At 41.7% G+C, this 15,249-nt stretch overlaps 1 protein-coding gene and 1 non-coding gene across 4 annotated transcripts in view; both read right to left on the bottom strand.

The window, feature by feature from the left end:
• Positions 1–15,249, bottom strand: part of MTMR10 (myotubularin related protein 10) — a 53,271-nt gene that overhangs the window by 9,976 nt on the left and 28,046 nt on the right. For 2 of the 3 annotated variants that reach the window (XM_005559045.4, XM_073995391.1), the window contains 6 exons: positions 12,329–12,515; positions 10,431–10,518; positions 10,260–10,348; positions 6,183–6,313; positions 4,984–5,053; positions 3,358–3,428 (listed from right to left, as the gene is read on the bottom strand). In XM_005559045.4, the coding sequence (XP_005559102.3) occupies positions 3,358–3,428; positions 4,984–5,053; positions 6,183–6,313; positions 10,260–10,348; positions 10,431–10,518; positions 12,329–12,515 (636 nt within the window). The remainder of the gene's footprint in view (positions 1–3,357; positions 3,429–4,983; positions 5,054–6,182; positions 6,314–10,259; positions 10,349–10,430; positions 10,519–12,328; positions 12,516–15,249) is intronic. The other variant, XR_012414722.1, reaches the window with a different exon arrangement.
• On the bottom strand, positions 7,682–7,783 carry LOC123574764 (U6 spliceosomal RNA). The gene has a single exon (XR_006699965.1). It is a non-coding gene; the product is annotated as a U6 spliceosomal RNA (small nuclear RNA).

Genomic DNA, 15,249 nt, shown 5'->3' with positions numbered 1-15,249 from the left:
TACAAACTTGTAGATAAACTAAATTAGCATTTACAGGAGATGGTCTTTTATACATGGATATTTGCCAGATAATAGAAGCTCATCACTCATACTTTTTACATTTGAATGGTTTGTGGTAGAAAATCCATCTGGACTCCATTCTACTGCTCTTTTGTCAAGGTATTAAGTATAAGGTAATCTTTCTACTGACACTCCACATGGCAATACTGAGAAGTCAATGAGGAGAGTGGCACTGTTCACTACCACCTGAAGCTGTGGCAAACAATTCCCTCCTGTCTTTTATAGCTGTTGTCCTTTCCAGTGAGGCCAGAATTACCATGCTATCAAAGCCAGCCAGGGAAATCAGAAGAAAACTATTGACCAATATCCCTTATGATTATAGATGTAAAAATCAATAAAAATATGAGTAAACCAAATTATCCAGGAATGCAAAGTTGGTTTAACATCTGTCAATCGTAGTACCATACCACAGTAATAAAGGACAAAACCAACACGATCATCTCATTAGATGCAGAAAAAGCATCAGATACAATTCTACATTCATTCCTGATTAGGAATAAAAGGGAACTGATTTAAACTGATGAGAGACATCCACAAAAACCTACAATTAATGTTATTCTCATTGGTGAAAGACTGGATACTTTCTCCCTAAGATCAGGAAGATGATAAGGATGTCTGTTCTCTACACTTCTCCATCTCATTGTACTGAAGAATCTAGCCAGAGCAATTAGGCAAGAAAAAGAAAAGAAAAGGCATTCAGATCAGAAAGAAAAAGGTAAAAACTGTCTTTGAAGACAACATGATCCTGTATGTAAAAATACAGGATCTCTTATGGAATCCACAAAATAACTACTAGAACTAATAAATGAGGTCAGTAAGGTCACAGGAATTCTGTACACAACAATCTGAGTACACAGTAAACCTGAAAATGAAATTAGCAATTATATTCACAGTGACATAAAAATAAAATACTTGAGATTTAACAAAATAAATAAAAAACCTGCACAATAAAACACTGCTGATAAAACGAAAGATCTCAATAAATGAAGCAGCATAATTCATAACAGCCACAAAGTGAAAACAACCCAAATGTCCATCAACAGGTAAATGGGTAAGCAAAATGCATCTGCAAACAGTGGAATAGAATTCAGAAATAAAAAGGAACAGATTGCTGATACACACTGCATGAATGAACCTCAAAAACATGTATGTTGAATGAAAGAAGCCAGAGGCAAAAGGCCACATATTGTATGATTCCACTCACATGAAATGCCCAGAAAAGGAAAATCTAGAGACAGAAAGATTAGTGGCTGCCTGGAGCTGGGACTTCTGGGGTGATGAAAAATTTCCAAAACTGGACTCTGTATGTTTACTAAAAATTAATGAATTACAAATTCAAAATGGGTGAATTCTATAGTATGTAAATTTTTAACTAAACTGTTTAAAAATAAACATATAAAAATGCTAGTAAAATGAAGGTTCAGTGCTACTTCTGAGGCCTTTTCTATTACAAATGCATGGAGAAATGGAGGATGAGTAGGATTCTCTGATATGATGAGAATACCCACTGGATGAGAGAAATTGTGATTATTAGGCTCTGCATGCATTTGTCAGTTAAACACACTCTGACTGCATCAGTTCAGGATTACTTTATATGACACATTACTATTTTATTTTTTTCTAAGAGTCTTACAGATTGTTGCCTTGTTAAAGTCAATTAAGTTTGACAGTTGTTAAAGTACTTCTGGAAGCTTGGCTGGGCACGGTAGCTCACACCTATAATCCCAGCATTTTGGGAGGCTGAGGTGGGCAGACCATCTGAGGTCAGGAGTTGAAGACCAGCCTGGTCAACAATGTGAAACCCCATCTCTACTAAAAATACAAAAATTAGCCGGGCGTGGTGGTGCATGCTTGTAATCCCAGCTACTCAGGAGGCTAAAGCAGGAGACTCGCTTGAACCCAGGAGGTGGAGGTTGCAGTGAGTCGAGATCGTGCCACTGCACTCCAGCCTAGGCAGCAGGAGTGAAACTCTGTCTCAAAAAAAAAAAAAAAAAAAAAAAAAGTGCTTCTGCAAGCTTAAGCAACATTTTGTACTCATATACTATGCAACATGAATACAGAGTCTTCCCTCAATATCCATGAGGATCTCATTCCAGGATGTCCCTTGGATACCAAGATCCACAAATGCTTAAGTCCTGGATAGAAAATGACGTAAAATTTGCATATAACCTATGCACATCCTCCGGTATGCTTTAAATCACCTCTAGATTACTTATAACACCTAATACAATGTAAATGCTATGTAAACAGTTGTTCAATACTATACTGTTTAGATAATAATGACAAGGAAAAAATGTCTGTTCATGTTCATTATGACCAAAATTTTTCCCCCCCAATATTCAATTCTGGCTTGGTTGACCAGATGGGGAACCCATGGGTACAAAGGGCCTACTGTATTATAAGAAGGTAGTTTTTAGTCTATTAAACTTTATCTGCAAACTTAGACATTCTGTTAGCTGTAAAGTTATTTAATATGTACTTATCCTTTGCTTAACTGATTTTTACATCATCGTTTATTCCTACCAAATACTACATTACTAGCTATTCAGCAGTTCAGTCTATTTATTCATCTCAAACTGTTTCCTTAGAGTCACAATCTAGCATGAGCCAGAAGGTATTTAAACTAAAAGAAATTTGTATGAATTAGACAGCAAAATCACAAGAGAATGCCCTGTCAAAATTAACACTAAGTATTAATCCATTAGGGGATTGGACCCACCCTTCCCATAAAATAGGAAGGATAATTTAATGGATAATTTAATCAAGGGTAAAAACTGGACTCCTTTCTATTCTTCTATTTGCAGTCCTTGTGCCACTGTTTTTTTTTTTTTTTTTTTTTGAGATAGAGTCTTGCTGTATTGCCCAGGCTGGAGTGCAGTGGTGTGATCTTTGCTCACTGCAACCTCCACCTCCTAGGTTCAAGTGATACTCCTGCCTCAGTCTCCCGAATAGCTTAGACTACAGGCATGCACCACCACCACATTAGCCTGGCTAATTTTTGTATTTTTAGTAGAGACAAGGTTTCACCATGGTGGCCAGGCTGATCTCGAATTTCTGACCTCAAGTGATCCGCCCGCCTCGACCTCCCAAAGTGCTGGGATTACAGGTTTCAGCCACCGTGCCCAGCCCGTGCCACTGTTTTACTCAAATGATGTGCAAAATCTGTAATGTCTTTGATGGTACTGTAGTAAATAAGAAATAGCTAAAACTCATGTGATTTACTTGAACGGGGATAAGCAGTAAACCAAGGCTGGCTGGCATGGCGGTCATGGTGCTTTCAGGAGTTACTTTAGTTACCTTGTAGGACCACAGAGAGATGTTTGCTTTCTAGCATGTATACAAGTTCTGCTGAATGCTTAAGGAATGCCCTGAAGAGAGAAAAGGAAAAATAGTGTTAAATTTCCACTACAAATATATAAAGCACTTGAAATCAAGCAAATCTAGTTTCTTGCTTTACAGATGCTCTTTGATTCACGATGTCCCCATGACTCATGACCCAGGATAACTCAATGGGTTTATGGTGACTTATGCCCTGATAAACCCACTGTAAGCTGAAAACACCCTAAAGTGAGAATGCGTGGCTGACTGGCAGCTGTGGCTCCCTGCTGCCGCTCAGCATCACGAGAGAGGACTGACTGCTTTCTACTGAATGCACATAGTTTTCACATTACCGAAAAGTTTCTTTAGTACTTATACGATTCCTCAAAGGAGGATATTTTGTAGTTTTTCTTTCTAAGAGACAGGGTCTCATTTTGTCTCCCATACTAGAGTGCAGTGGCACATCATAGCTCTTTGTAACCCCGAACTCCTGGCCTCAAGTGATCCTTCTGCCTCCACCTCCTGAGCAGCTAGGACCACAGGCATGAGCCACCATGCCTGCCTAATTTTCACATTTTTTTGTGAAGATGGGCATCTCACTATGTTCCTCAGGCTGGTTGTGAACTCCTGGCCTCAAGTGATCCTCCTGCCTCAGGCTCCCTAGGACAACAGGCACATGCCACCATGCCTGGCTAGTTTTCAATTTTTTGTGTGTGGAGATGGGGTCTCACTATGTTGCTCAGGCTGGCTGTGAACTACTGGCCTCAAGTGATCCTCCTCCCCCAAAGCTTTGGAACTACTGGCATGAGCTACGACAACCGGCCCCACTTTGTAACTTTTTTTGTTTTTTTTTGAGATGGAGTCTTGCTCTATCGCCCAGGCTGGAGTATGGTGGCATAATCTCAGCTCACTGCAACCTCTGCCTCCCAGGTTCAAGTGATTCTCCTGCCTCAGCCTCCTGAGCTGGGACTACAGGTGTGCGCCACCAATGCCTGGCTAATTTTTGTATTTTTAGTACAGACAGGGTTTCACAATGTTGGCCACGCTGATCTCGAACTCCTGACCTCAGGTGATCCACCCGCCTCGGCCTCCCAAAGTGCTGGGATTACAGGCATAAGCCACCAGATAAAAAGTCTCATTTTGTACTTTTTATACCAGGGAAATTCATAAACCCTTTATAAAAAGGAAGGGGTTGACTTATGACAAAACTATAGAGATTGACAAGAGATTAGTGGTAGCTAACAGACACAGATGGGGGTGCACCTATAAGAGGGCTAGCACGGGGAAGCCTTGTCCTGGAACAGGTCTGTATCTTCCTGTGGTGGTGGTGGTGAAGTGAACGTACACATGTGATAAAATCGCACAGCTGTGTTAAGTGCATGCACACACACACAAGAGCATGTATGAACTGGTGAGTAAGATCTATTCAGCGTCCCAATGTCAGCTTCCTGGTTTGGATGCTGTACTCTAGTTACGAGATGTTACCATTGGGTGAAGTTGGATGAAGAGTAAGTACATGGCTCTCTGTGCTATTTTTGTACCTCCAGTGAGTCTGTAATTATCTCAAAAAGTTAAAGGAAAAGAAAGTAAAGAAGTGGTACAAACCTTACATATTCTAACCATCGAGTATTTTCCAGTGAAGATAACCATTTCTCTTCAGTTTCTTCAAAAGGCTCTGTAATAAATTATATACATATACATTTTTACTTTTTTAAAGTTTATTTTATATGATCCCTATCAGAGTTAAGAGATACATCAGTTTCTAATATTTAAAAGTTGGCTTTAAGTAAATATCATGCATTTTCACTTTAATAACATGGAATAAGCATTTAAGAAGACATTACAATTCTGTAACAAAGCAAAGCAAAGCATTCCCCTGGGGCTCCATCATCATCTCTCTCGCTCTTTCAGGGAAATCTTGGAGTCCAACCAACTCTGACTCCCAACAGCTAAGAATTCCAGCCTTCCCCGCTCAGCCTATGCCTTGATCCTGGCCCTCCTGACCTGTGACGTCAGCTGCCCAGGCCCTAGCCCTTGGCTTTCTTACTGCAAGCCTTGCCCTCCTGCTTCCCTGCCCCTCCCCTGCTGTCAGTGGTGCCTCTATGCACCGCTCATGTGGCCTGAGGGCTAGCCACTGCATGACGACAGGCATCCTCACTGCCCCGCCCAGAGTGCACATAATCATTCAGGATACTAGTTTTTTCAACAACTTGCCCTTACCCCGCCCCTGCAAGGCCCTCCCCCAGGGAAGTGCTCACTCATTGCTCAAGATCTGCTGCAAGGCTGCCTTTGCTGACTCCCTGGTGATTAGAGGCTCTCTCGAGGAGGACCCACATTACACCAAAGATGCTTTCACATGACTCATCCCCCAGGACACATCGAAGCCACCTGATACATTCGCTCAAACAGATATATCAGAATTCCAAGGCTACAGATACAACACAGCTGTTGTCAAGTCACCTATCTCAAAGTATAATTGCATGTATTAAAATCTTAATAAGTTTGTCTGTAAGGTAATACAGTGTTCTACTCAGCAAATGCTTTTATAAAAGTATTCTACTATACCTTTCATGATTTGAAGGAAATTTAATACACTCATTTTCCCCCCTCTAAAACAAAAAGTAGTTTAAACTTAATTCCTTAGGAGGTTCTGAAGTTCTCATACAATATATAATTTGTACAAATAATTCCATAGACTCCTTAAATATATGTTTCTATATTTTTAAGGAACATCATTTTTCCTGACATCTCATACAACTCTGTATCCTGTGTTCATTATATACATGAAATAAGAATGAAATTACCATTAACACATAGCTGCTTCAGTTTTACAAACGCTGCCTGCACTTCTTGAATATTAGGCAAGGTCTTATCCAAATCTGATTTGTAAACATCACTTCTCTGTGGGTGACTTTTAGTTATTGCATTACAAATCCTAATAAAGACAAAAATCCTTTAGTCATTACTCATTCACTTCAGCATATATTTATTTAACACCTACTACAGACCAGGAGATAGAGAGAGGAATGAGACAGCTAAGGTCTCTGTCTTCATGGAGTTTACTTCTTTTTTTTTTTTTTTTTTTTTTTAAGACAGAACCATTACTTATTTTTCAGTTTTAGAGACTATTCCATCAGGTTTCTCTGCATGATTTTTCTGTATTCTCATAAAACAGAGCAAAATCAAGAAGACAAGTAAACTCTGTTTCCCTCTTACCATCCAACTTCTCACACCCATCTGGTTTTGACTACTGCAGAATGCTGCCATTCACCTCACTGCCACCCCCACGTGCAGTGCTAATTAGATCATTAGAACTAATCAGATCATTTCCTTCTTTCTTTTTTTTTTTTTTGAGACCAAGTCTCGCACTGTCGCCTGGGCTGGAGTGCAGTGGCGCAATCTCAGCTCACTGCAACCTCCCCCTCCTGGGTTCAAGTGATTCTCCTGCCTCACCCTCCTGAGTAGCTGGGATTACTGGTGCCCACCACCACACCTGGCTAAGTTTTGTATTTTTAGTGGAGACGGGGTTTTACCATGTTGGCCAGGCTGGTTTTGAACTCCTAACCTTGTGATTCACTCTCCCTCGGCCTCCCAAAGTGCTGGGATTACAGGCACGAGCCACCGCGCCCGGGCTCATTCCCTTATTTTTGATGGGAGAAAATAAAGCGCATTCACTGGAAAACTTGCCCAGGAAACAGAAGCACTGCCAAGGAGGGCAGCATGGCATTTAGATTAAGGAGACCCTACACTCCCACATCTTTCCACATGATGTAGATAGAAGGATGGCAAACCAGACTCACATTCTCCAGCTCTAGAGAATGCAAAGCACCTATTCCCACAGTCTTAATGATTTGCTGCAGGATGAACTGCAAGTAGAGACATTCACCAAAATTCCTCCCACTCTTCCTCTAAGGAGAGAACGGGCTGCTACAAATATGTGCCATGGAGTCTCTAGATGTTTTCAAAGGAAACAGCCAGGACTGGGATTCCCATCTATGTTCAAAGGGTAACTTCCACACCACTTAAAATAAATAAGTAAATAAATAAATAAACCTGCTATTTTTTTTTCCTGAATAGAAAAAGTAATATAAATTAGTGTGAAATGTTTAAAAACACCTAGAAAAGGTAAGAAAAACAAAATCACTCAGAATTCTAAAATTTTGGCGTAATCTTTCTAGGTTTCCTCTATGCACCTTTATGTGTATGGAATTTAACGTATGCATGAAAAATAAAATGGCACTGTACATTTGCTTGATAAACTGATTTTTAAAAATTAAATAACATGAGTATGCTCCCATTTCATTAAAATATGGAATGTTTCATGAATCTGCATGTCATCTTTGTGCAGGGCTACGCTAATCTTCCCTGTATCATTACAATTTTACTACTTGTGTTGCGAAAGCAAGTGTGGAGTTGACATTCTTGGTGGGGTGGGGTGGATGATAAGATGAAATAAATGGGCTGTGGGGAATGCCATGGATGATGTAATCATGGGATTACAGGCTATTTTAGGTCACATGGTCAAAAACAGCTGCTCTGTGAAGATGGTACTGAAGCTGAAACCTAAATGAATAGAGAAGCAATGCAAAGACCTGGGGTGAAAGTGTTCTAGGCAGAGGGCAGCTAGTACAAGGGCCCTGTGGCAGGTAACAAGCATGACTGCTGAGAAACGTCAAGAAGGCCAGTGGGGCTAGATGACACACCTGAGGGAAAAAGGTTAGGAGACAAGGTTGGACAACAAAGAGGATCTGTTCTACTGATGAAGAATGGGATAGCTAAAAACACAAAAGGCATTAAAGTAATTCTCAGCTTAATACATCACTGAAACTGCCACTGGTTCTAAGGTTTTACAACTAACTCTCACCCAACAATGCTACGATTGTCCCTTGAACAGCAAAAGTCCTAACAGTGCGCTTCATCAGCATGCATGTTAACAAACACAAGGCTTGGAGTACGACACAGCAGACAGCTAATTCCAAACAGAGTTCAGGTAAATCAAAACCCACAGAGAATACGGACTTGTGTGACACAGTCACCTTCCTTCCCAGAAAACTGAAGGGTCATTTGAGGGTCACTTGACAGTTATTTGCTCTGTCAGTCACAGTACAGTGGAAAAACCCTAATAATGGACTGTAATACACAATTTCTGAGGCTCTATCAGCCTGTTTTATAAGATCTGTTCATCTGCTCCTCATTTACTCCACAAGTACTGAATAAATATCATATGTGCTTCCTGGGTGCTAAATAGAGAACGGTGTGCAAAGCAGACACAGTCTCACATCTCATGGAGTAAAAATGACAGGCGGTGATCAAACTGACACACACATATATTATTAAAAACTGAAACAAATGTTAACTCAGGAACTCCAGGAACATAGACTTTTGAGGTCTGATCAAACTTCAGAGGTGAGAGAAGGCTTATCTTGAGGAAATTACGTTTGAACTGAGATATAAAGAATGAGTGAGCCGGGTGTGGAGGCTCACGCCTGCAATCCCAGCACTTCGGGAGGCCGAGGCGGGTGGATCACCTGAGGTCAGGAGTCGAGACCAACCTGGCCGACATGGTAAAACCCTTTCTCTACTAAAAATACAAAAATCAGATGGATGCGGTGGTGGTGCCTGTAATCCCAGCTACTCAGGAGGCTGAGGCCTGATAAGCACTTGAACCTGGGAGCCAAGATCGCACCACTGCACTCCAGCGTGGGTGACAGAGTGAGACTCTGTCTCAAAAAAAAAAAAAAGAAACAAGGAGTGAGTGCCAAGTAGGTAAGCATGGAGCGTGTTCCCAGATGAGTGCAAAGAAGGCAGTCCAGAAGGGAAGAGTGCTGGACTATGTAAGGAGGTTGAAAACACCAGGCAAAGTCCAGGGGGCTGGAGCCCAGGGGAGAGGAGACATGGAAGGAGGAAATGACGGCACTTATAACACACAGGCAGAGGTATTGCTGGGGTGGAAGCACACGGATTTGTAAAGTGTCTGAAAAGTGAAGTGAGAAAATCTCAGGAGAGACTGGGGATGGGGAAGGGAAAGAAAGAGGAAGGGATCCAGGATGACCCCCTGGTTTCTGAGAGCAGGCTGGCGGAGGGCATGGAGGCCATATCCTTAAGTTTGGTTTTGGACACAATGAGTTTAAGGGGTCTCTGAGACCTCCACATAGAAGTCAAGGTAGTCTGAAGATATAAATGTGTTGGCCACTAAAGCCACATTCTTGGGGGAACTTCTTTAGGAAAATACGAACATGAGGAAGAGGCCTTAGAACCTATGTAATGTATGGAGAGAAGAGGATGGGTCTGCAGAAGGCACGGAGTACCAGTGAGGCAGAGGAGCTTTGGGAGAGTGGAGAGGAGCAGAGGCCAAGGGCCCAGGCGGCTTTAAGGAGAGAGTGACCAACAGTATTGCTCGCTGCTATGAGCACAACTGAGAAAGGCCTCCTACTTTAGTAACACGGAGGTTACTGATGACCACAGCAGATAATGCCAGACTCGTCTGTGGTGGCTAATTAAAACCACTGTTCTAGCTATTGCAAATGTGTAGATCTAAATAAGACACATCAAACTACAAGAAAAGTTTGATTTATCCTGAAGTGTCTCAATTGGATATCACTGCACTTTGAAAGTATGTTATAGAAAATGTTATAGCAAGATGTCAGCAACGTAAGATCCACAAGTGTCTTACAAACCAAATAATTAAATTATATTTAGTGTAACCCCAATGTCAGTTAATATTATCACATTATTTTCAAAATGGCAATTCTTACATAAAACATGGTGCTAACTAATTAGTAAGACTATGCATTTTGCTATTTTCAATTAGTAGGGAACTCACTGTAGTTATACATGACAAGTAAAACTATCTAAAGTGACGACGACCATTTCTCAATTACCTCTGGTCAATCTTCCTCTGCTGCAGCGCGTCTTTAATGAGGGCCATTCGCACAAGAGCACTGCCATTAGAGTGGCTCCAGCACCAGAGCTAGGGGAGAGGCAGAATCCTTACTTCACTGTGTAGAAACAATGGACGTCAGCATTCATAAAATCCAACAGAAATCACTTACTGGCATCCTTCTCCCGACAAAAGAATGGGAAAAGATCTTTAGATCTTGGTCTGCTAAAGAACTTGGCACTACAAAGTATTCTGGAAGGCTGGAGGGGAAAAAAAAAATTATATGTAAGAGTCCTGTGCTAAAAGCAGGAATAGTGTGCTCCTGCAGACCCCATAAACAATTAAGCACAGTTGTCCGCATTTAATGTTCACCCCACTTAGTAGCCACATGGGGGGCAGCGACAATCCTAGAAATCTTAGTCTAAAACATGTGCGATATGACCAATTCTTAAAAATCTAAATTTACAGCATGAGAAAATTCCAAAGAAGGTATTAGAAATATTTTCCAGGATGACTATTAAACACGTACGTGCTCACTGAAAAATATATCCAAACCTTTGTTCTCTTGACAGGAGAACAAAGGCCTTTCACAACTGAGAAAGGCCTCCTACTTTAATGACACGGAGGTGACTGACGAGGTTAAGGACGCCAGACAAACAAAAGAAAACCCCACAAATCTACCAGAAGCTTTAGCTCTCTTCTTAAGTCCCTCTTCTACCTTTCCCCATGCCTAAAAGGCATAGTCAGACTCTAGGACACTGATGAGACAATAATTACTGGTGGGCAAGCTCACTGCACCTCAAGACATCTTCCTTCTTTCCCCGACGTGGCTGGGCAGCCCATCACGTGTTTCTCAGCACGTACATCTCGGTGTGCTGGCCATGAAGCTTAAATTCCAGGGGAAGCAGAAGACACAAGCTACATGCTGCAAAGCACCTGCCTAGAACTGTACTAGAAGCTCCTGGTACTGGATTAACCAGTAATAACACAGTAGTGCTTTTCTTCTTTTTTCTAAAAAGCTGCTTATGTGCGTGAACTAATGAAGACTTCAACGACCTTTTAAAATAAGGTATTCCAAAAAATTCATATAACTAAATGACATTAAACAAATTTAAAAAACAAATTCCTAGTCACTTTTGGGGAGATCCCCTAGGGAACCAGCGCACTATTCGGAAAAATGTTAAGGAGAAAATGTAGATATTTATATTGCTTTTCTTGTACCAACTGTGTTACGGGGCACTAAAGAGCTGGTGAGAGAAAAGTTCGATAAAAGCAGAAAGATGATAGAATTAGAAGGTGAACAATCGCAATCCTTAGTGAAATAATGGTCTGGGCAATGATTCTCTCTCCCAATGCAAAACTATTCTTGGGAGCTAAAACCATGATATAAAAGGGGAACTTTTACTGGATCAGGTTGACACCCTCTAAGCCCACTGGTCAGTCAAGATTACAATGAGAGAGACACAGCCAGCCAGCCTGAGATGGGATGTGACCCCACAGGAGAACACAGCACCACCTAATGAAACATTCTTGCCAAAAGTACTGAACCTGAATCCAATTAAGCCTCTGTTGCTAACATTTTAAAGGAAATCCTAGAGACAGAGGAACACATTACAGGACACCATGGGGATAAAACCAGCAATATCTACCATGTGGAAAATTCTAGGGAACAAATGACCTGGTTTGTCAATGAATAGTAGGTAAAAAAGAGGTGGGAGGAGACTGTTGTAGATTAAAAGGCCTAAGAGACCTATTAGGCAAATTCAATGTGAAGACTTTAGATACCGATGTGAACAAACCAACTGTAAAACATCAGTTACAAGATATAATGCAATAAACACTGACTAGATTACTGATGACAGTAAGGAATTACTATCAACTTCTTTTAAGGGATACTATAATTTATATTAAGAAACCCTGATCTTTAAAATAAAATATTCATTAAAACATTGTTAAAAACAAATATTCCACTAACCACAACTAGAAAGTCATCAATGACAACAGAGTTTGATTATTCTTCATAGGGAAGTGACTTCCAGCCATATATAACATTGCTAAAATTGTACTTACCAAGTGGATATCATGTAACCCTCGTTAATAGAACAAACTCTCCACCCGGAAGCACCTGTCCTCTTGATTTCTCTGTCCCAATCCGAGTAAGTTTCAAAGAGCGGAGTTTTCTGGCTGCTGCCACCACCAGCTCCATTACCTCCTCCTCCTCCTCCATCTCCTGAGGGAATTCCATTAATTTTGTGGGCTGTAGGAAAAAGCAACATTATGAATTTTAACAGTCACATTTTCCCCAGCATTCCCTCTCCTCTGAGCCTCCTGTCACATGCATACTCTGATGTGCTGTCTCTAACCTGCTTCACCTTCCAAGTCTCTCCAAGAACCATCTTGCCCTTTCCACTTAAAAATAACTCTTTTTTTTCTGAGACGGAGTCTCGTTCTGTTGCCCAGGCTGGAGTGCACCAGCATGATCTCGGCTGACTACAACCTCTGCCTCCAGGGTTCAAGCAATTCTCCTACCTCAGCCTCTTGAGTAGCTGGGATTACAGGAGCCTGCCACCATGCCCAGCTAATTCTTGTATTTTTAATAGAGACAGGGTTTCACCATGTTGGCCAGGCTGGTCTTGAACTCCTGACCTCAGGTGGCCCACGTGCCTTGGCCTCCCAAAGTGCTGGGATTACAGGTATGAGCCACCATGTTGGCCTAAAAATAACTCATTTAGTCTTGTCCTTATCCAGCTCTTTCCTAACTCCTTAAAACAGCTTTGATTTTTCTCTCCTACTGGCTCTATCTTCTCTGCCTTCAGTCACATGATATTGAAAAGACTTTGATCACGCTGGACCACTCTAGCTACTATACTATACATTTTTCTTCTTTCTTTTTCCTGACCACCTTCCCCAAGAATGAAGAATGACTATTGCCTAGATTTCCTCTCCATTTATTTTCTCATTAATTTTCAATTGTCTTCCATCCCTACCATTCTAACAGAAACTATTCCTAACCCTTCCTCATCTCCCTGCCCCTAATTGTGGGGTAAGTTCATGTCATTTGATTATTTGCTCCACATATTTTGCCTGGAAAAATGAAACATCCAACAATCATCTCTGTTCTCAAGCCCTTCAAATCTTTAATTTTTCTAATACCAACTTCTCACCTACCTGCTCTATCTGCTCATTAGAAAATTCTTGTTTTCCTGTATCTACTCGATTTTCCTTTGAAAAGCTCATAAGGTTCCTTGTGCTTTGCTAGAGTGCTGTTCCCACATGAAGATTACAGCAGGACAGGCCTAGACTTGCATTTCCTTAGTAAGGAGCCTGCTCTGAGAGAGAAGTAATGCTATCTTCTGGGAGCATGCCCACAGCCTCAAGACTGCCTGCAAAGTGATTACTGAAAAACAAGCTGTCCCACCAGTCAGCCAGATCTACCTTGGCAATATCTGGTGACAGATGGCACAACCCATTCTGGCCCAGGGTCTTCCTGCTGCAGGCTGCAATTGTGGCAAGTCTCCCAGCTGGCATCCCCAAAGGGACATTCTGCTGCATTTAAACTAGCCAGCAGCTTTACCACAAGACACACTTCCCTAAAAAGACATGTTCATGATGCTAGTCCCTTGCCTTAAAAACTTTCAATAAGCTCATTTTCCAAACAAATCAAGCAAATCTAATGGCTTCTCTTGGCCTTAGAGATCCCTCACAGAACTCATCTGACCTTCATTCCCATTCTCCTCTGCAGCCATGCAACACCCTCCAATGTCCCATGAGGATGTCATGCCCATTCCTATTGATTATCCATTAACTCCTGGTACGAGACGGGTATTTTCTGAGACCTCCCCATGTGCTAATGCCTGAGAGCAAAAAGATGAGTAAGATTTTACCTCTATCTTCAAGTATTAAGCAGTGTGATAATCACAGAGTACCAGATGTCTGAGTGCAATGAGGATGCAGAAGAGAAGGCCCCCAACTCTCACTGGAGAGAGAGGCTGGGGCAGGAAAAGCTTCATGACTTGACCACATCTAAAGAGAGTTCTAAGGAATCAGTCAAAAGTTGCCAGGTAGCTGGTGAGAAGGAGGTAGGCATGCTAGACAGAGAAGAACCTAAAAAAGATGGTGTAACTGTATAACATCAAGTAACTAAACACAGCTAGAGCATAGGGATTCAAGAGGTGGTGGAAGAGAGGTGGGAAATTAAATAGGGCCTAGACTCTAGATCTGTGTTTCCCAAAAAAGTAACTTCTAGCCACACACACCCATTTAAATTTAAACTGAAATGAAAATTAAATAAAATAAAAAATTCAGTCCATTAGTTGCACTAGCCACATTGCAAGTACTTAACAGCCACATGTGGCTAGTGGCTGCTCTACTTCCATCACTGGATGGTGCTGTTCCAGATGATGGAGGGGCTTATGTACCATGTTAGGAATTGGGACTCCTCTAAGTGGTATCAGAATTATCCAGTGATTCTGATTTTCACAAAGCTCGTTAAAAAGTAGAATGCTGCCGGGTGCGGCGGCTCACGCCTGTAATCCCAGCACTTTGGAAGGCTGAGGGAGGCGGATCACGAGGTCAGGAAATCGAGACCATCCTGGCTAACAAGGTGAAACCCCGTCTCTATTAAAAATGCTAAAAAAAAAAATAAGTCGGTGTGGCGGCACGTACCTATAGTCCCAGCTACTCGGGAGGCTAAGGAGGGAGAATCGTGTGAACCTGGGAGGCGGAGCTTGCAGTGAGCCGAGATCGCACCACTGCACTCCAGCCCAGGTGACAGAGTGAGACTGTCTCAAAAATAAATAAATAAATAAATAGAGAGACAGTAAAATGCTAATTCTAAGCCCATATCCTAGAGTCCCACTCCATCTCAGGGCCTTCTCTGGAGCAACGCAACAACTGAAAAGTGTGCCTGCGAGAAGGAAGACTTAGGAGTTGTGGTCTCTCCAGAACACAAAACCTGCATACGGCATTTGTGGCCAAAGCCCAAGCTATGC

This window comes from Macaca fascicularis, chromosome 7 (assembly GCF_037993035.2).
Source record: "Macaca fascicularis isolate 582-1 chromosome 7, T2T-MFA8v1.1".
NCBI lineage: Eukaryota > Metazoa > Chordata > Mammalia > Primates > Cercopithecidae > Macaca > Macaca fascicularis.
The sequence above is the reverse complement of the archived record's forward strand: the minus strand, read 5'-3'. Positions and strand labels throughout refer to the sequence as shown.